The 21,376-nt window shown below is 33.8% G+C and overlaps 1 protein-coding gene across 1 annotated transcript; it reads left to right on the forward strand.

Annotated features, from left to right (window-relative positions):
* Positions 1-19,371: 19,371 nt before the first annotated feature.
* On the forward strand, positions 19,372-21,082 carry LOC123905276. The gene is made up of 7 exons (XM_045954890.1): positions 19,372-19,521; positions 19,658-19,925; positions 20,005-20,101; positions 20,205-20,326; positions 20,410-20,494; positions 20,579-20,866; positions 20,959-21,082. The coding sequence occupies exons 1-7, from the start codon at positions 19,372-19,374 to the stop codon at positions 21,080-21,082; spliced, it is 1,134 nt and encodes a 377-aa protein (XP_045810846.1).
* The last annotated feature ends 294 nt before the right edge of the window (positions 21,083-21,376 follow it).

Genomic DNA, 21,376 nt, shown 5'->3' on the forward strand with positions numbered 1-21,376 from the left:
TAAATATCTTTGGAGATTTAGGACTACCGGCCATTCTCACATAATTTGGATTTTGGAGGGCCATTAAGATGGTAAGTTTATAACGTGGACAATGTCTCAACTCTCAATAATGCACGCTTTCATTTTATTTTATTTTTAACTTTTACTTTTGTTCTGCCAAAAGAACAGAGAAATTTAAAGACTAAAAATAAATAAATTGGGTAAATTTTGACAGTTCCATTTTCTATTTAGGTAAATGAGATTGTTTCACTATCAAATAGATCTAAATGCCTATGCTATATATTCTTTTCAATTGCTTTGTGATGTAAATGCTGATGTTGCATCACTATAGAAATCACTATATATCAAGGGACAAGCATGTGAATGTAAAATTGAATTGGGGTTGTCCACATAATTCTCACTATATTAATTTGTTATAGTTTCAATCATAATGAAGACATTCCCATTTGCTTGGAGCACTAACTTTTTCCACCTTATAATGCTACTGATCAAAGCAGAATCAATTGTCTCCTATATATTTAGTTGTATTTCATCATAGCAAAAAATTTCAACAGGTAATCAATTTTAAGACATTTTTATGGAAGACTCTTTCTTTAGCTTATCCTAGTTTGAACTAAAAAGGTAACCATGTTGGTTATATCTTATAGAATAGAATAAATCAACATTTCGTCTTCAAAATTGTAAGGGTTGAAGAATTTAAAGAATCTAATACTTCAACTTTACAAAATAGTAAACCAAAAATATCTAGCACTTGGTCCCATAAGTGTAGCTCAAATGGTAGCTACTAGGGATATTATTGGAGTGGTCGGGGTTCGAACCCTAGATTCCATATTTCTCCACATTTAAATGTGTGGGAGTTTAGTCACTAGGTTACTTGACAAAAAAAAATATCTATTACTTGGTAAACATCTACAAAAATAATCAATCAAAAAAGAAAACTCGTACTTATAAACTGTGGTGTTAATTTTGGAAAAATGAACAAATTGATCTATATTGTTCAATTTAACAGAGTAAAATATTATTTCATAAATTACAGAAACAAATTGACTAATTTCAAGAACATAAATTTGAATTCAATATTAAATCTATAGCCAAAACGACAGTGAAAACGGGAGAATAAAAAAAAAACTAGATCACTTGAAAATTACAGTAATTGCATTTATAGGCCTTTGATGTTTGATCACATTGGTGATAAGGTGTGACATCGTAATTTTTAGTATTTGAGAGTTCTATTTTTTTTTTTTTTTTGCAACTTAGAAGTCAACAAATCACGTACAAAATGCTGATATAGTAAAATACAAATCATCTAATCTTTAATCGGAAAACCTAAATCCAGCTTAAAGAGATTTCCAAAAATCAAATTTGATTAGATTCTATTTTATGGAATGGAGAAGGTTTCACTTTCTTTCTACACACCTTTTGCCTTTTAATGAAAGACGGGGAGATATTGAGTCAATGATCAATAAAGAAAGTCAAGAAATTTTGGCTAGGACTAATGAAAGGAAATATGACACCCCATAGTGGAAATCTACAATAAAAGAATATGAAGGGAAAGCTATATTAGTGGGTTAGGGAAACAAATATTTGGGCTCACAAAGATACTATACTAAACCTTTAAATGAAATCGATTGGTGGAAATTGGTTGATGAAATTAAGCCAGGTTGGTGGTGATGATTCTATAATGTCAATATTTATTTGAGAAATAATATTATTAGAGTATTCCAATGATTTTTCTTATGAAACTTATTTTTAGTTTCATAAATTCTTAATAAATGGTCTTTAATGCTACGTCATATTTTTGCAACATATATATTTTGCTTCAATGATAAAAAACATAAGGTACCATATATTAATCATGATAGAATACTTATTGCAACTAAATATTAATGTTAATCAATCGATAGTTGGTTTAACGGTGATTGGTGCTGAACTTAGTATGGAGGTTCACGGTTTGATCTCCACAACTACGATCAGGATGAGCTGAAATCACTTGATTCCAGAATTGACCCTCGAACCAGATTAAGCGGCTGGTGAAAACTAAAAACTAAACATTAATGGTGATAGCGTATCTTATTTAAATTATTTTTGCAGATTATATGATACTCACTTTGCTACATCAAGTTCATCCTTCTGCGATACTCACTAATATACTTTTATTGAAGATACTCTTAGTAACCAAGAAGAGTATAAAACCAATTTCAGCGATTTTAGGGTCCGCTTCTCTTGAGATTTTATGTCCGATATCACATTTTTTATATTTATTTATTTTTGATCAAGTAGTTTAGTAGCTTGAAATTTCAACCTTAAGATAGATAAATGAGACGACCAGTGTTGAAATTATATTCTCCAACATATATAATTTATTATCTCTGTCAAGTGAGCTCACATGACAATATTTTTTATATTTAGTCGGTCATAGACAATAAAATTTGAACTTAAAATAAATTTTCCACTAATCGATCATTAGGACAAATATTAATTCTCTATGTGTAAGAAAAAAAAAGAGTATAAAAGCAAGTAGATCGAAATCCAGCTCATATAGTTCTTCAGGACCCCACGTGGAGAGGACTATGCCAGTTCACGGACTCCCTTGCTTTGTAGGGTTTTTTATTAACATTAAAAAAAAAACCTCAAGGTTGTCTCTTCGTCCCTAACGCTGGCAACAATTTAGATAATGGAGCTTGTTTGGACACAAGCTTTTAGCACAAGATTTAAGCGTGCACATACATTAAAAAAATTAAAAGAAAAATAAAATTGTCATATCAAATATTATTTTTTTTTGAACAAACTAAAATGAGATATATATTAAAAAACAGTCTCACCACTGTCACTAGCACAAGGTGTGCCAAAATCGACTACAAATGTTTACAACAAATCAAGTACAAACTATAAACAAATCATACAAAGCCCAAATAAAGAAACGGATCAGACCACCAGCTATGGTAGTTGGAGACTAAAGTCACGTACGTCGTCTTCAACCACCTATATGAAAATAGTTTGATCTTATCCAACAATTGGAGAATAGTACATGTTGAGCCGCTGAATAGTATATGATTTATTTCCGTCCAAATAACCCAAACATAAGCCAACCAAACAAGCTGCATAAAAGACCGACGTGCTCAAGAACCACCTGCTGAATAAGTGAACTGGACAAAATGGTCACACAAAGAAATATAATCCACCATAGGAACACCAATCTACGAACGAACCAATGTCCAAAGGGAACCAAAAATACTTCATGAAAGGAACAAGTGATGGGCCGATTCAACCTCTCCACATCCAGAAACACAAGAAATAGCTGTAGATGATAAAAATGCCTCGGGTAACCAGATTGGCTTTAGTGGGCAGCCGATCCCGCAGAAGACGCCACGCAAAAATAGATACCTTAAAGGGTACCTGTCTGCGCCAAATAAGATCATGACTACCATCCAAAGTAACCGAGTCCTGAGAAGTCAAGAGCTGATAAGCGCGCGTGTTGGTGTAAGCCCTAGAGGCCAATTATTTATAATTGCATAATAAATGTATTGAATAATTTACTTATTAAATAAAGGCGTTTCTTTATTATGTTTATGTGTTAAATAATAATAGAGTCCCTAGAATAGTAAGTTCATTGTATGGAATGTTAAGTATGACTTAATCGTGAGATTCCATTAAATATAAGAACACTATTCTTAAACATATCCATAGTCAAGCTTTATTGTGAAATGGGATAACGTTAAAGCATAAAGACTATTATGTTGGTAGACTGATGATCATATCTCACTGATCATGGATAATGAGTTATCAAGTCTTCACATAGATATAAATGTTAAGGGTAACTTTATATCGGATTGACCCACCATGAGAATACTACATAGAGTGTTATGAAATGTCATAAGTTTTCTCATAGTGATAAAAGGTGTATTCCACCCTTCGACCTGAAACCACTATGTACCCTAGATGCAGGAGTGTAATACCTTGTTGCCATTCAAACGTTATCCGTAACTGGATAATTATAAAGTTGGTTGATGGGTATCCCACGAATCATGCTGAGGGACATGAGTGACCTAGATGGAATTTGTCCCTCCTACATAACGGGAGATATGTCTATGGGCCCAATATTGAACTAGACAAGGATGACATACTATGCCTTGTGTTCAATATAGACATGAGGACAAAAGGGTAATTGTGCACAAGATATTTATCACGGAAAGGTTAGTCAGATCACGTGACATTCCTGTGACTTGGGTAACAGTGATGTGTTGCTAGATACCGCTCACTGTTTATAATATTACGATTAATATTATTGCCAACGTCATAAGAACCTACAGGGTCACACACATAAGGACAGTTAAGAAGGGAAAAATAAGTAAGACTTATTGTGGGGGTGCAGTTAGTGAAAAACGGTTATTGGGCTTGAGAAGCCCAATTTCGTGTAAACTAAAGACCTCATAAGAAACTCTATAAATAGAGCCTTATGAAGTTCAGTAGTTACGTTTTTTTGAAACCCTAACTGAGTTTAGAAAATTCTGAATTTCTCTAAACCCTAAACCGTACAAAATTCCCTCAGCCTTCATCCAAGAACAGCTAGCACTGTGAGATCGAAGGTTCCTGTTCGTGTGGACTAAGTGGAGGTGCTGCAAGTGCGGTGCTTGTGATCAAGAAAGGCGGCCACAGATTTGTTCTTCAAAGGTAATATTCTAGACCTGATCATGCTCATTCACAAGAATCCATTGATGGGAAATTTTAATTTTAAAATTCCGCTGCGTTTATAAAAGTGTTTTATGAAACGATTTCCCAACAGTGGTATCAGAGCCACTTGTGAAACCATGAATCGGTTTGTTGTTTATTACTGTTTTATTAATATGGTTTTGAATCGGTATTAATAATAAGAACAACAAGGATTAATAAAATTTGATTGATCGGTTTTAAAATATATATGTGATATATATTTCTGATACGACGCATCGGTGTATGTGATACATTGATCGTGTCATTCATTCGAATGTTTGAGTGATTGGCGTTTAATTTGGATGATTGTGAGCGTGAGCTTCGGAACCGTTTATGGTGAAGCATCATATATCCGATCGTTCATCTAGAACTAGCAGTCCTGAAACGTTTTGATGAATGGTGGTTGTATTAGGGTTTATAACAATACAAGTGTTGTGTTGTTATATAAACAGAACATATTGTTCATTAAAAGTTTTAAGTGATTGTCGTGAGCATGGATGATTGTGAGCGTGAGCTTCGGAACCGATAACTGGTGAAGCATCATATATCCAATCGTCTATGGTGAACAAAATCCTGAAACGTTTTGATGAATGATTACTGTAACAATACAAGGGTTGCGTTGTTATAAAAACAGAGTACGGCTAGGGTTTGTATCTGAAGCATCAAGTGTTGGTGCGATTAAGATTCATTGATGAAGTGTTCATCGAAATTTAGCTTCCGGGGCTCCGCCACGGAGGCCCCGCAAGGGGCGCTGCCCCTTTGAACCCCGTCCGCTGACCGGTCAGCGGAACCACCGTCCGCTGACCGGTCAGCGGAACCCCCGGCTAACTCTGCGTAAGGTGATCAATCATGGTGTTTTATTAATTGGACTAATATAATAATAATAAATTGTGTGTTTATTGTTATTAAAGTTGCATGATGAATGGTTATGGCCTTAGTTCTTCTTTTCGTTTTATTTGGGATTTTAAATACGGCCTGCGTGTCGTGCCTCTCTTATATTTTCTTGATGTAATTTCTTTTCTCATCTCACTCCCTCGTATGAACACGAGTTTCTTGTAGTGATGTAATATAAGATTAGCAAATAGGACAGGAAGGACATCAATGAAGATCTATCTTGGAGTAGTATAGGTCGTTCTTAGATATAGCATAGGTTCTCTCATTTGCTTGAGGGAACAATCACGCTAGGGGCCATAACCATATCATTTTATTATATTATGTATGTTGATGCATGTTATGTATGGAGTGACGTTATTGTATGTAAGCCGTGGTAAGGTGAGATCAAATTAATTATAAAAGCCCTCAAAAGAATTAATATTAAGTTTTATTGCTTTCCAACGAATAGCGCCCTTCAAGATCAATATCGATCAATGTAGGTTTTGCCAACGCAAAGTGCATTGTCAATATTGATAAGTTGCGGTGAGGTAATTTATTTATCCGATCGCTATTTAATGGGTCTAACTTAACTAAAGAAAATATAATAAGATTATATGACTTTAGAAGCAAGTATTGGGTTATTCCATATGATGGATTAGAATAAGTGTTATTCACCCAATAGAAAGGATATGAGAGTTATATGAGATACAATTGGAAAGGAGTTTCCTACCTAAATAACTAAGTTTTGTGTAATCAGCCCAACGCTGACTTAAAACGAAGTGAAATATGGATCTCATTCTCACTAGAAAATCTTCCAACGGGATTTTCCGAATCAAATGTCGAGGGTCATTTGTTTTGAGTAAAATAGTGAGAGAGCATGTTTAATTAAAGGCCTAATTAAATGTGTATTAAAATTGTTCAATACTTATATTTTCACTTTTACAATTGTAGATCACCATGTCAAACACCAATACTTCGAACAACATTTTGCGAAGCATTCTTGACAAAGAGAAATTGTCTGGGACAAATTTTCTTGATTGGCATCGTAACTTGAGGATAGTCCTCATGCACGAGAAAAAGCTGTATGCTATTGAGGAACCCCAACCTAACCCTGAGGATGAACCTGCCGCCAATGCTCCTAAGGCACAAAGGGATGCTTATCAGAAGCGTCTTGATGATGCCATGGATGCAAAGTGCCTCATGCTGGCTACCATGACCTCTGAGCTTCAGAAGCAACATGAGGACATGAATGCGTTCGATATGATCGAACACTTGAAAACGCTCTATCAAGAGCAAGCCAGGATTGAGAGGTTTGAGGTTTCCAAAGCCCTGTTTTCAGCCAAGCTATCTGAGGGATCTCTAGTAAGTCCACATGTGCTCAAGATGATTGGGTACGTGGGGAACTTAGAAAAATTGGGATTTCCACTTGGAAATGAGCTTGCAACTGATCTAATCTTGCAATCGTTGCCGGAGAGTTTTAATCAGTTTGTTCTAAACTTCACCATGTCGGACATGGAGAAGACTCTACCACAACTGCTAGGCATGTTGAGGCAAGCTGAGCAAAACATGAAAACAAAAGGGAAGTCCAACCATGTTCTTATGATTGGCAATGGAAACAAAGGGAAGGGCAACAAAGGGAAGGGAGTCAAAGGGAAGGGCAAGGAAGTTGCCAAACCCAAACCTACCCCTAAAGCCTTGAAGCCCACTGGGGGAGTTGCAAAGGAGGGTAGGTGCTTCCACTGTAACAAGACTGGACATTGGAAGAGGAACTGCCCAAAATACCTGGAAGATAAAAAGAATGGAGTAGAGAGCTCCAATTCAGCAGGTATCTTTGTTATTGAAATTAATTTATCTACTTCTTCTACATGGGTATTAGATACCGGATGTGGTTCTCACATTTGTACTAATGTGCAGGGGCTGCAAAGGAGTAGAGGATTGGCTAAAGGTGAAGTCGACCTACGAGTGGGAAATGGAGCAAGAGTTGCCGCATTAGCTGTAGGAATTTATAATTTGACTTTACCTTCTGGTTTAATAATACAGTTAGAGAACTGTTTTTATGTACCTGCCATTAGCAGGAATATTATTTCTGTTTCTTGTTTGGATAAACTTGGCTTTTCATTTATAATAAAGAACAATTGTTGCTCCATTTATTTAAATGATATCTTTTATGCCACAGCACAAATGAGTAATGGATTATATATTCTTGATCTTGAAATGCCAATATATAACATTGATACAAAAAGGATTAAACCAAATGAGTTAAATCCTACATACCTTTGGCACTGTCGTTTAGGCCATATAAATGAGAAACGCATTTCCAAGCTCCATAAAGATGGGCTCTTGGATTCATTTGACTATGAATCTTTTGAAACATGCAGATCTTGTTTATTGGGAAAAATGACAAAGACCCCATTCACTGGTAAAGGTGAAAGGGCAAGTGATCTTTTGGCTCTCATACATACTGATGTATGTGGACCATTGAACACACACGCTAGAGGAGGTTTTCAATACTTCATTACATTTACTGATGACTACAGTAGATATGGATATGTGTATCTAATGAAGCATAAATCTGAATCCTTTGAAAAGTTCAAAGAATTTAAAAATGAAGTACAAAACCAACTAGGAAAGAAAATCAAAATCCTTCGATCAGATCGAGGAGGTGAGTATTTAAGCCTAGAATTTGATGACCATCTAAAAGAGTGTGGGATCTTATCCCAACTCACTCCTCCTGGAACACCACAATGGAATGGTGTGTCTGAGAGAAGAAACCGAACCTTGTTGGACATGGTGCGGTCTATGATGAGTCACGCTGATCTTCCAAACTCCTTTTGGGGACATGCCCTATTAACAGCAGCTTATACACTTAACCGTGTTCCTTCTAAAACGGTTGAAAAGACACCATATGAGATGTGGAGTGGCAAGAAACCACATATGTCTTACTTAAAGATTTGGGGTTGCGAAGTTTATGTAAAACGTCAAATTTCTACTAAACTTGAACCTAAATCTGACAAGTGCTTCTTTGTGGGATATCCAAAAGAGACAAAAGGATATCACTTCTACAATCCTTCTGAGGGCAAAGTGTTTGTCGCTCGAACAGGAGTATTCCTAGAAAAGGACTTTGTTTCCAAAGGAATCAGTGGGAGGAAAGTAGATCTTGAAGAAATTCACGATCCACAAAGTAATGACACACCAATGGAGGAACAAGAGCGGGATGCACAAGATGTTGTGACAGAGAATCCTGCTCATATAACACAAGAACCACGTAGGTCCAACAGGATACGTCAAGAACCTGAAAGATATGGATATCTCATATCGGATCAAGGTGATGTATTACTCATGGATCAAGATGAGCCTGTGACTTACCAAGAGGCCATTACTGGCCCTGAATCTGAGAAGTGGCTTGAAGCCATGAAATCTGAAATGGATTCCATGTACACAAATCAAGTTTGGAACTTGGTGGAAGCTCCTGATGGGATTAAACCCATAGGATGCAAGTGGGTCTTTAAGAAGAAGATTGACATGGATGGAAAGGTACAGACCTACAAAGCGCGATTGGTTGCTAAAGGTTTCAAACAAATTCATGGGGTAGACTATGATGAAACATTTTCACCAGTTGCTATGATCAAATCCATTCGGATCTTACTTGCCATCGCTGCATACTATGATTATGAAATCTGGCAGATGGATGTAAAAACTGCCTTCCTTAATGGGAGTCTCCTTGAGGATGTGTATATGACACAACCTGAAGGCTTTTGCATTCCAGGAGAAGCCAAAAAGATATGCAAATTACAGCGGTCAATCTACGGATTGAAGCAAGCTTCCAGAAGTTGGAATCTTCGTTTTGATGAAACTGTAAAACAGTACGGATTCATTCAAAATGAAGATGAGCCTTGTGTTTACAAGAAGGTTAGTGGGAGCATAGTCGCATTCCTAGTATTATATGTAGATGACATACTATTAATAGGAAACGACATCCCTACCTTGCAACAAATTAAAACTTGGTTAGGGAATTGCTTTTCTATGAAAGATCTGGGTGAAGCAGCCTATATATTAGGAATAAAGATCTATAGAGATAGATCACAAAAACTGCTTGGCCTGAGCCAGAGTACATACATAGATAAAGTGTTAAGACGCTTTAATATGCATGATTCCAAGAAAGGATTCATTCCTATGCAACATGGCCTATGTCTTTCAAAGACACAGTCTCCTTCATCTAAGGAAGAAAGAGACCGCATGAGTAAGATCCCTTATGCATCGGCTATAGGATCTATCATGTATGCCATGATATGTACTCGACCAGATGTTTCATATGCCTTAAGCGCAACAAGCCGTTATCAGTCTGATCCTGGTGAGGCTCATTGGGTGGCTGTCAAGAACATCCTTAAATACTTAAGGAGGACTAAAGACTCATTCCTAATATATGGAGGCCAAGAAGAGCTAAATGTAATTGGTTACACTGATGCTAGCTTCCAAACAGATAGGGATGACTTTAGGTCGCAATCAGGCTATGTGTTTTGCATAAATGGTGGCGCTGTGAGCTGGAAGAGTTCAAAGCAAGATACAGTTGCTGATTCTACAACCGAAGCTGAGTACATCGCTGCATCAAATGCAGCAAAGGAAGCTGTTTGGATAAAGAAGTTCATTACTGAACTTGGCATATTCCCTAGCATTGTGGATCCCATTGAATTATTTTGTGACAACAATGGTGCAATCGCACAAGCTAAGGAACCTAGATCTCACCAAAAGTCCAAACACATACTCAGGCGCTATCATCTTATTCGAGAAATAATTGATAGAGGAGATGTGAAAATATGCAGAGTACCAACACTTGACAATGCTGCTGATCCACTTACAAAGCCTCTTGCTCAGCCGAAGCATGAGGGCCACACTAGGGGCATAGGTATTAGGAGTATGCCTGATTGGCTCTAGTGCTAGTGGGAGATTGTTGGTGTAAGCCCTAGAGGCCAATTATTTATAATTGCATAATAAATGTATTGAATAATTTACTTATTAAATAAAGGCGTTTCTTTATTATGTTTATGTGTTAAATAATAATAGAGTCCCTAGAATAGTAAGTTCATTGTATGGAATGTTAAGTATGACTTAATCGTGAGATTCCATTAAATATAAGAACACTATTCTTAAACATATCCATAGTCAAGCTTTATTGTGAAATGGGATAACGTTAAAGCATAAAGACTATTATGTTGGTAGACTGATGATCATATCTCACTGATCATGGATAATGAGTTATCAAGTCTTCACATAGATATAAATGTTAAGGGTAACTTTATATCGGATTGACCCACCATGAGAATACTACATAGAGTGTTATGAAATGTCATAAGTTTTCTCATAGTGATAAAAGGTGTATTCCACCCTTCGACCTGAAACCACTATGTACCCTAGATGCAGGAGTGTAATACCTTGTTGCCATTCAAACGTTATCCGTAACTGGATAATTATAAAGTTGGTTGATGGGTATCCCACGAATCATGCTGAGGGACATGAGTGACCTAGATGGAATTTGTCCCTCCTACATAACGGGAGATATGTCTATGGGCCCAATATTGAACTAGACAAGGATGACATACTATGCCTTGTGTTCAATATAGACATGAGGACAAAAGGGTAATTGTGCATAAGATATTTATCACGGAAAGGTTAGTCAGATCACGTGACATTCCTGTGACTTGGGTAACAGTGATGTGTTGCTAGATACCGCTCACTGTTTATAATATTACGATTAATATTATTGCCAACGTCATAAGAACCTACAGGGTCACACACATAAGGACAGTTAAGAAGGGAAAAATAAGTAAGACTTATTGTGGGGGTGCAGTTAGTGAAAAACGGTTATTGGGCTTGAGAAGCCCAATTTCGTGTAAACTAAAGACCTCATAAGAAACTCTATAAATAGAGCCTTATGAAGTTCAGTAGTTACGTTTTTTTGAAACCCTAACTGAGTTTAGAAAATTCTGAATTTCTCTAAACCCTAAACCGCACAAAATTCCCTCAGCCTTCATCCAAGAACAGCTAGCACTGTGAGATCGAAGGTTCCTGTTCGTGTGGACTAAGTGGAGGTGCTGCAAGTGCGGTGCTTGTGATCAAGAAAGGCGGCCACAGATTTGTTCTTCAAAGGTAATATTCTAGACCTGATCATGCTCATTCACAAGAATCCATTGATGGGAAATTTTAATTTTAAAATTCCGCTGCGTTTATAAAAGTGTTTTATGAAACGATTTCCCAACACCGCGAACAGAGTAACCGTGCTCGGGATCATGCAACCAAAGCCACCTATCAGAAAGCTGAACCTGCAAAGTGACACCAAGTAAGGTCTGACACTGCCCCAACATCTCCTCCTCTCATTCCCTCAACTGCCTCCTCCACACCCACGCCCCCCATCCCCACACCCTAAAGAAGCCATCTCAACTACCTACCCTGATTTTTTCTCAGATAAGTCAAACAATCATCTAAACCTCTGACACAACGAAATCTCTCATATCCAAGGATCAGTCCAAAACAAGGTATCAGACTCATCCCCCACCTTTTTCAAAACACTCTCTCCAAACCAGCCTCCCGCAGACCCTCTAACACTGTCCCTAATCCTCACGATCTCCCTCCACCATGAAGACCAACGAGGATCCCCCGCTTTCACCCTACCACCCTTCAGACCATAACGAGCTGCTAGCACTATAAACCACAGACCCCCTCTATCTACCAACAACCTCCAACACCATTTCCCTAATAGAGCTAAATTAAACTCCCTCAACTGTCGCACCCCCAAACCCCCATACTCCTTACGCATACGTGATAAAGATCAAATATATTATTTTAATCATTTTTACTTTATCTTTTGTATATCTTGTGAGTGTACATAACAACAAATATTTGAGTTTATATCTAGAGAAGTAGTATTTCTTTAGATAATGACTCATTGTGCCTCTTACCTTTCTCTATTCTTTGTGGGTGGTGGCCTGGTGGGGGTCGGTATGTGTGCTTGTTGTGTCTATGTTTAGGAAAATGCTTGTTTGTACGATTTAGTCCATACAAGAAATGTGAGAATGATGTGGCACTTAACAATTTTTCGGTTTCCATTGAATTTCGGCTCCCATCCATTTTGTTTTTTGTTTACCAAGTTTCATTTTCTTTTAAGGCAAAAAATTGGGAAAACAATTTAACTCATTCTCTCTACCGGCACATAACATATCAAAATTACACTGAGTAGTTCCATCATTGTGATTCGTAAGATATCAATTCCATCTTTTTGAAATTTCACTATTAATGATCTATCCATTTTTTTTAATCTTTTTTACTTTCTGATTTTAATATCTAGCTGTTTAATTAAGCTTTCAAGTGTGGAGCTTCACTCAAACAACAAACTCTTTTGCTTGGTATTGTTGTCTTCGTTTATGGAGAAGGGAGAGACCGTAGACGATCAGTAGACCCATGAACAACACACATTTTCTTGATCAATTTTCAACTGATGTTGATTGGCACTATCAAATAATCTATTAAGGAGATGTACCTTTGACATAGTAGAGAAGATTATACGTGGAAGTTTAAGAATTAGAGTAAAAGCTTATCTGTGGAACGCTAAAAGGTGAGAAGTGTGTGGAAGCTTAAGAATTGGTGCGGCGGTTTCTTTCCGGAGTAGCTTTTATTTTATTTATTATTTATTTACAAAAACCTAAAACCATTGATTTAGTAATTATGTGGGGACATGGCACGTGCAAGTCATGCATTCTTGCATTTCGTTTGTTGACCGTTCGTACCAAATAATGGTGCCGCTATGTTTGTTTAGTTTTTATTTAATGTATGAGACGCTTCAAATAGAATTATCAATTAAGAGATTTTGGGGGGGGGGGGGGGGAAAGATGAATATATAGTAAGCTATAAAATTCAGTAAAATAGAATAAAAACAAATCAGTTTAAAAGATGTTTTCCAGTATCATGTTAACATTGGAAAACCAAAGAGAATCCAGGTTTGCTTCTCAAACATTTAATATAAAAAAAAAATCGGATTTGGAAAGCATGGTAACCACAAAATTGCGTTTCAACATCATATTTTGCCGTGAATTTGAGAAGCTATATCAATCTTAATATGTACACATTTTTTGGATTTATCGATCCCATCGAGATTCTTTAGTAAATTTTTTAACGAGATAAATATTGCTTATGTCATTGACGGCTCATCGAGATTCTTTAGTAAAATTTTTAACGAGATAAATATTGCGTATGTCATTGACGGCTCATTTTAACTTTTGGCATAGTTTTCAATATATTTTTTAGGGCAAAATTATATTACAAGTCCTTTATCTTATTTTTTTGTAACAGTTTGATCTTTTATCTTTTTTTTTGGTAACAATTTAGTCCTTTATTTTTTTTTTTGTAACACTTTGGTCCTTATCTTATTTATTTATAAAAAATAAAGGACCAACGTGTTACAAATAACAAAAGATAAAGGACCAAACTGTTACAAAAAAGGGGACTAAAGTGTTACAAATAAAAAACATAAAGGACTAAAGTGTTACAAATAAAAGATAAAGGACCAAAGTGTTACAAAAAAAAGATAAAGGACCAAAATGTTACAAAAAAATAAGATAAAGGATTTGTAGTGTAATTTTGCCCTTTTTTTATAAGCAAAAAGTAATCCGTCCATTTCATATTATAAGAAAAAAATCACATTTTCTTGTCCCAAATTATAAGTAAAAACAATTTACTTTTATCATTTTCAAAATTTACTTTTACTTACTCTCATGAAATTTAATGTAAATTGTATTTAATTTATTCTCTTTCTTCTTTTTCTCATAATCGATAACCAATCAAAATTCTTTTTATATCTTCCAATGAAACTTATTTCAAGAAAAACAAAAAAAGTCATACATCAAATTATCATATTCAACTTTTCTTAATAAGTGTGAAAACATTTTTTTCTTATAATATGAGAGGGAGTATAAAAGAAGTATTAAAAGCATCTCCAATAGCGCACCCATCACCAAATTATTTTGTGTATCCATTAAAGTCACGTCATCTTGAATCAACTCACTCTTTTTTACTCAAATGTTACGATTTTAATTTTAGGCTTAAATGCAGTTTTGGCCCCCCAAGTTTCACAATTGCTTGATTTTGGCCCCCCACGTTTCAATTGCTTGATTTTAACCCCCTAAGTTTCACAATTGCTTGATTTTAGCCCTCCAAGTTTAAATTGCTCGATTTTGGCCCCCCAAGTTTACCCCCTTTTGCATTTGCTAGCCCCCCGTTGAATATTTTGATTAAAAATTGGTTATGTAGCATTTTAAAATTAAATAAGTATTTTAAAATAAATAAATAAATTACAAATTGTTTTTAAAAATAAATTATAAAATATTTTTCTTATTATATGTAGTTTGTAAAATAATTTTGTTATATAAAAAAGTAAAAAAAACATTTTATGAACTATTTTTTAAAAACTTTGTAAACTTTTTTTTAAATAAAAAATAATTATTAAACCTTTTATTAAAAAAACAATTTTTAATACATTTTTATAAAAGCAAATATTATTATTTTTTAATTTTTTTAATTAAAACATATTTTTAATTTTTTTTTTAAATGTCACATAAGCAATTTTTAGTCAAAAAAGTCAATGGGGGCCAGCAAATGCAAAATGGGGTAAACTTGGGGGGCCAAAATCGAGCAATTAAAACTTGGAGGGCTAAAATCAAGCAATTGTGAAACTTAGAGGGTTAAAATCAAGCAATTGAAATGTAGGGGGCTAAAATCAAGCAATTATGAAACTTGAGGGGCCAAAACTGCATTTAAGCCTTAATTTTAAAGAACTTAAATTGGACCCCACTATTTAACCTCACATATTAATATTTTAAGTTAAAAAAGACTAAAAGCTAACAAACAATATTATTATTTAAATTGCCTCAACAGAAATATTATTATTTACATACTCTCTCCGACTTTAATTATAAGTAAATATCACTTTTTAAATACATTGAATAACTAATATATTTAGTTTAAAAAACTGGATTAGATACATTAGTTATTCAATATATCTAAAAAGTAACATTTGCTTATAATTCAGGCCGGAGGGAGTACCTTTCAAGTTGTGTTGCATTCTCAAGTTATGGTACCGTCATGCTGGCGTACTACAGTAGCAATATTGCCAAAATACCTTTATGTCATGTAACTCCAGCTGGCGAACAAATTTAGAGAGCTTGAGTTGCTCTAACAGTATAGACAACGGAGGTCTTCAAGTTTGAGTACTTAACTCGGTCTTATATGTACACATCATTCATTTATTATTTATTAATAATAGTATTTAATAAGTACTCAATCTTCTTTAAAAAAAAAGTACTCAATCTCTTCAACTCAACACCTCTTAAAAAAGTTCTAAATATGTCTCACTAATAACTCTATATCTCATCAATAATTCTACATCCTTATAAGAATGTCCCACAAAAATATATTATAATGAGAATAGAGAGTACCTATTTGAGAAGCAATACCTATTAGATACTCAATGGATATTGCTCCGATGATAGTACCTATATAAGTACCTAATAGATACTACCACTAGTGATGGTCTAAGGATACTTCAACCAATACAAGAAAAAGTTTTAGATGTTTTGAATGCAATCTAAAAGATTAATAAACCAATTAATATAGGAATAATATAAATTCCTTCCACTCCTACTAACAAACTAAAAACAAGAAAAGTGTCTAATTGGTATAGTTTTCAATAGGGTAAATAGGGTTTTGCCCCCTGCAAAATAAGCTAATTTTGCATTACCCCCTGCAAAAAAAAAAAACTTGGGATTACCCCCCTACAATATGAAGATTCTCTCTTTTTACCCCCTGCTTGACAACTTGGCATAGAATCTTTATTTTTTATGAGGTGGCATGCATATGTGGCATTTATTTCATTTTTATTTTTGTAATTTGCACATGTCATTTTTATTATTAAATAAATTGGTGACAAATATTTAAAAAATTCCACTTAATTAGTTTTTAAAAAAATAAAAAATATTGTGTCAAAAAAAATTATTAAAAATAAAATATGTTAATTCAAAAAGATATGTTAATCCATTGTTTCTAACGCAAAAAAAAAAAAACTCACAATCTTTTCCTGTAACATAACACAAATCTTTCTCCTTCTCATTCTTCTTTTCAAAACCCAAAATTATTTTTTCTCTAACACAAACTCAGAATCCCAGAATCCTTTTTCTCTAAAATAAAATCTAGAAATCCGCCGAATCACTCCGCCGAATTCGTCGAAACAAATGATTGATGAAGAACAAAGGCAGGAACTAAGAACCAGATTTCCTATAAAGGCAGAAACTGGGTTTTTGAATTTATGGGTTAGGGATTGAATTGATGGGATGAAGAATTGGGAAGAAGAATTATGTTTTTGGGTTAGGAAGAAATTGGGTTGTTGCAAAGGGATGAAGAATAGAAGAACAAAAGAAATTTATGATTATGTTTCTGGGTTTACCGAGATTGATTTTTGGAAGAAAAAAAATTGGGTTCTTTTTGGATTGTTGTTCTTGGTGGTGTTGATGTTGTTGTTGTTCTTGGTGGTGTTGATGTTGTTGTTCTTGTTGAATGATGAAAGTTATCGTGGTAGGGATGAAGGGGAAATTAGAAAAGAATTTATTATTATTTTTTTAATTTTTAGTTTATTTAATAATAAAAATGACATGTGCAAATTAAAAAAAATTAAAAAAAAATAAATAAATGCCACGTGTGCATGCCACCTCATAAAAAATAAAGATTCTATGCCAAGTTGTCAAGCAGGGGGTAAAAAGAGAGAATCTTAATATTACAGGGGGGTAATCCCAAGTTTTTTTTTGCAGGGGGTAATGCAAAATTGGCTTATTTTGCAGGGGGTAAAACCCTATTTACCCTTTTCAATATTATATTTGTGTAATTTTTCTTCCTTTATCTTGATTTTATGATAAGTCATCTTTTTGCCTTGTCTTAAAGAAAGGATATAAGTAGTTCAACAACTGAATTAAGAATTACCCTTTTGGGATGAAAAATGTTCTGTAGCCAAGGAGGTAATGTGGCTTACATTCTTAGTGTTTATTTGGTTTATAAAATAACATAGCTTATTATATTATTATATTATTCATCTGTTTTTTTAGTGTTCATTAACATCGAATTTAGCGTTCCTATTTAACTGTCTATTTAATATTTTAAGGGTACGATTTGTTGATAATACTTATTGTCAATTACTTTTATCTTTTTAAATTAAATAAAACTAATTAATGCTATATATTTAGAAAACTAAAAAACAAAATTACTTTTTTTTGGTACATAACATATTAAATTTTGTTTTTTTTACATAATATATTAAATTTATTGAAAAAAGAAAGTGTGTGAAAAAAAATGAATTTATTGGTATAATAGGAAAATAAAATGCAAAAATACTTTCTTAATTTGGTGTTACTATTCTAAACGGACACTTAAAAGGAAACGAATGAAGTAGTTTATAATTTTACGATACACTAGATGTTATGTTGAACATCGCAGCTTTTTTAACGTGTTTATAGTTTTTTTTTTATAGATACACCTTCCGGTTCTATATATAAGAAAAATTTTGTTTTTTAGATTCATTGTAAAACTGGTGTATCTAAATAACATTATAGCCTAAATACATTAATTTTACAATAAATTTAAAAAATAAAATTTTCTTATATATAAAACCGGAGGAAGTACTTTTTAAAAGTAGTGTTTTAGCTTCTTACAACTTTTTATATTCTTTTTCAGTTTTATTCTTATAACTACCAAAACATTCAAATTATAACTAACCACCGAATCAATTAAATAAGTTTTTTTTTTGTAAGAAATAATAATCACTCTTCCTCCGTTTATCTAAGCGTCCATTTAGAATAGCAACATCAAATTAAGAAAGTGTATTTTTGCACCTTATCTTCCTATTATACTCTAATTTTAAATTAATCCACCAATAAAATTCTATTTTTTTGCATACGCTTTCTGTTTCCAATAAATTTAATATATTATGCACACGCAAAAAATTAATATGTTATATAAAAAAAAAATTAAGTTTTCCAAATATATAACATTAATTAGTTTTATTGAAAAAAATAAGAGTAATTGACAAAGAGTGCAATTGACAAATCGTACCCTTAAAATATCAGATGGACAGTTAAATAGAAACGCTAAATCCGACGTAAATTTTTTTTAAAAAAAACGGAGGGAGTATGTCCTTCTATGTTATTTTTAATCTACAACATCTAAATTTACCAAACACTTTAATTAACTTCAATTATGTAATTTTTCTTCTATAAGGCATCAACTATGAGTTATCAACTATAAACTAAATCTATGTTGATTGACGATAATTTAATTTTACCATATAGTACAACCTAAATCTATGTTGATTGACGATAATTTAATTTTACCATCACAACCCTTATTAATTCAGAATCTTCTAATTTGCCTTGAAAGCACTGTTGTTCTATGTATGGGCTCGACGTGGGCATCTGAGAGTTGAGGATTTGGCGCAAACTCTCCACAATCAAAGTTGAATCTCAAAGTTTTTCATAGGCAGTGTCCCACTCTACTTCCATTTAATGGCGATTTGAGGTTCATTTATGTTTTTTGTTTTATCTGGTGGTGTCAATCACTTTGATTGATGGATGAAATACAAACCCATTTAATTATGTTTAATTTTTTCGTCTGCTTGCCTCTCTTTGTTGCCTATAAATTGTGTTTCATAATGAATTGATATGTATAATCTTGTGTGAGGATATTTCAATTAAGTATTTTGCTATGAATACTCCTTTTGATTTGGTTGGTTCTGTTTCTCCCGGTAGAGATTCATGGCGTTTCAAAGTGCGTGTTGTTCGCTTATGGAGTGTTTCTGCTTTTTTGTACCTTGATCAGGTTAACTCGATTGAGATGGTGCTGATTGATGAGAAGGTATGTTAATTGTGTTGCATTTGTAGTGTTGTTATAGTTTATATTTTTTATGGTGAAGTCAGATTTGTAGTTGTTATTATTTTTGTTGCTTCTTTTTTATTATTTAATTATGAGTTTTGTTTTGATTGTTATAAAGGGGGCTAAGATTCATGCAACTATTCGCCGTCAACTACTCTATTTGTTTGCTTCCAAGGTTGCTGAAGGGAATGTTTATAAGATGTCTTATTTCAGTGTTATGCCAGAATCTGGTTTGTATCGTACAACCACACATCCATACAAACTGATGTTTGAGATGAAGACAAAGGTTCAGATATCTGAAAGTAGTAAAATAGATCTATATGGATTATCTCCCACCTCTATTGATGAAATTTGTGGCTATGGACCTGATCATGACTTTTTAGTTGGTTAGTTTTTAAAATGTTTGATTATGGTTTAAATTATTGAATTTTGTTAATCATAAAGTTTGTATGTAATTGTTTGTAGATGTTGTTGCTTTGATTACTGGTGTTACTGAAGAAAGGGAGTATGTACGTGATGGAAAGGTTTGTAAGATGATTGTCCTTGAGCTGTCTGATAAGAGGTTTGTTAATTTTTGTTTATGGTTTGCCTGTTATGAATTTATTAACTGTCTATGGTAGGTTAATTTTGTCTGTTATTTGAGGCTTTGTTTTTTATATGTTTAGTGGGAAGTGTGGTTGTACATTGTTTGGTGCTTATGCTAATCAGCTTAAAGATTTGCTTGCCAAGAATGATGTTGGATTGCCAACTGTTGTGGTTCAGTTTGCCAAAATAAAGATGTTTGCAGGTTATGCATTTACTGTTGTTCATCCTCAAATAATTAAATTTGTGTTGATTTATGTAGTGATAGTTTAATTTTGTTTATTGTAGGTAAAGTATCAGTTCAAAATGTTATGAATGCTACAAAGATTCATGTTAATCCTTCCATCCCTGAAGTTGTTTCCTTCAAGCAAGCGTTAGTAGTTCTGTAGTTATGGATTGGTTTGGTTTTTTTTTTTATAGATTGGTTTAATGATTATTGATTAATTTTCTTTTATAGCATGGTTGTTGATGGTGCTGAAACTTCTGTTTCCATAGCTCATATTGGTCATCCTATTAAGCCATCTTTTGAAGAAGAGTTTTTGTCCAAGTATCCTAAGACTTCCATAGGTCATTTACTTGAGTTGGCTAATGATGGTATCTATATAGTTAGTGCTGTTGTTGTTGGATTGGTTGATGGTCAAGATTGGTGGTATCCTGCCTGTAAGTGTCATAAAAGTCTTACTCCTGACTCAGGGAGTTTCTTTTGCAAGAAATGTGACAAACATGTATTTAAAATGGTTCCAAGGTTTGTTTTTGTAATTTATTCTTTTGTTTTGTTATTCTATGTTATATGTATCTTTTTAATATATTGATTTATTTGTTTGATGTTAATTTTAGGTTCAGGGTTAAACTGATGGTTGATGATGGGACTGCTGAATGTGTGTTTGTTGTTTTTGATGGTGATATGAATATATTGGTTGGAAAACATTGTCAAGAATTGGTTGCTGGAGCCAAGGTTTAGTTTTTTATGTTTTTTGTTTGTTTATTATTTTGTTTTGGTTCAATTGAGTTATGTATAATGGAATTGTTTTATTTGAATAAATTGGTTATTAGGCTCAAAATGCTGGCTTTTGTCCACCTGAGTTGGAGATAGTTAAAGGGAAGAGGTTTTTGTTCAAGGTTGAGAAGTTTACATACTTAATTCTAAGGTTTGATATTCTTTTAGAGTGAAGAGGATTTGTTCTGATGTGTCTATCATTGAAACTTTTGATGCTATGAGCATTCCTAATGAAGAGGTTGATGAAGAGGTTGATGA

Source organism: Trifolium pratense, linkage group LG2 (assembly GCF_020283565.1).
Source record: "Trifolium pratense cultivar HEN17-A07 linkage group LG2, ARS_RC_1.1, whole genome shotgun sequence".
Taxonomy (NCBI): domain Eukaryota; kingdom Viridiplantae; phylum Streptophyta; class Magnoliopsida; order Fabales; family Fabaceae; genus Trifolium; species Trifolium pratense.

What these genes read in the sequence shown, in the direction of transcription:
- LOC123905276 (XM_045954890.1), top strand. Translation starts at nt 19,372, where the DNA reads ATGAATACTCCTTTTGATTTGGTTGGTTCTGTTTCTCCCGGTAGAGAT. An exon ending in CTTGAGCTGTCTGATAAGAG is followed by an intron (nt 20,102 to 20,204) that starts GTTTGTTAATTT and finishes TTATATGTTTAG; the next exon opens with TGGGAAGTGTGGTTGTACAT. An exon ending in GTTGTTTCCTTCAAGCAAGC is followed by an intron (nt 20,495 to 20,578) that starts GTTAGTAGTTCT and finishes TTTCTTTTATAG; the next exon opens with CATGGTTGTTGATGGTGCTG.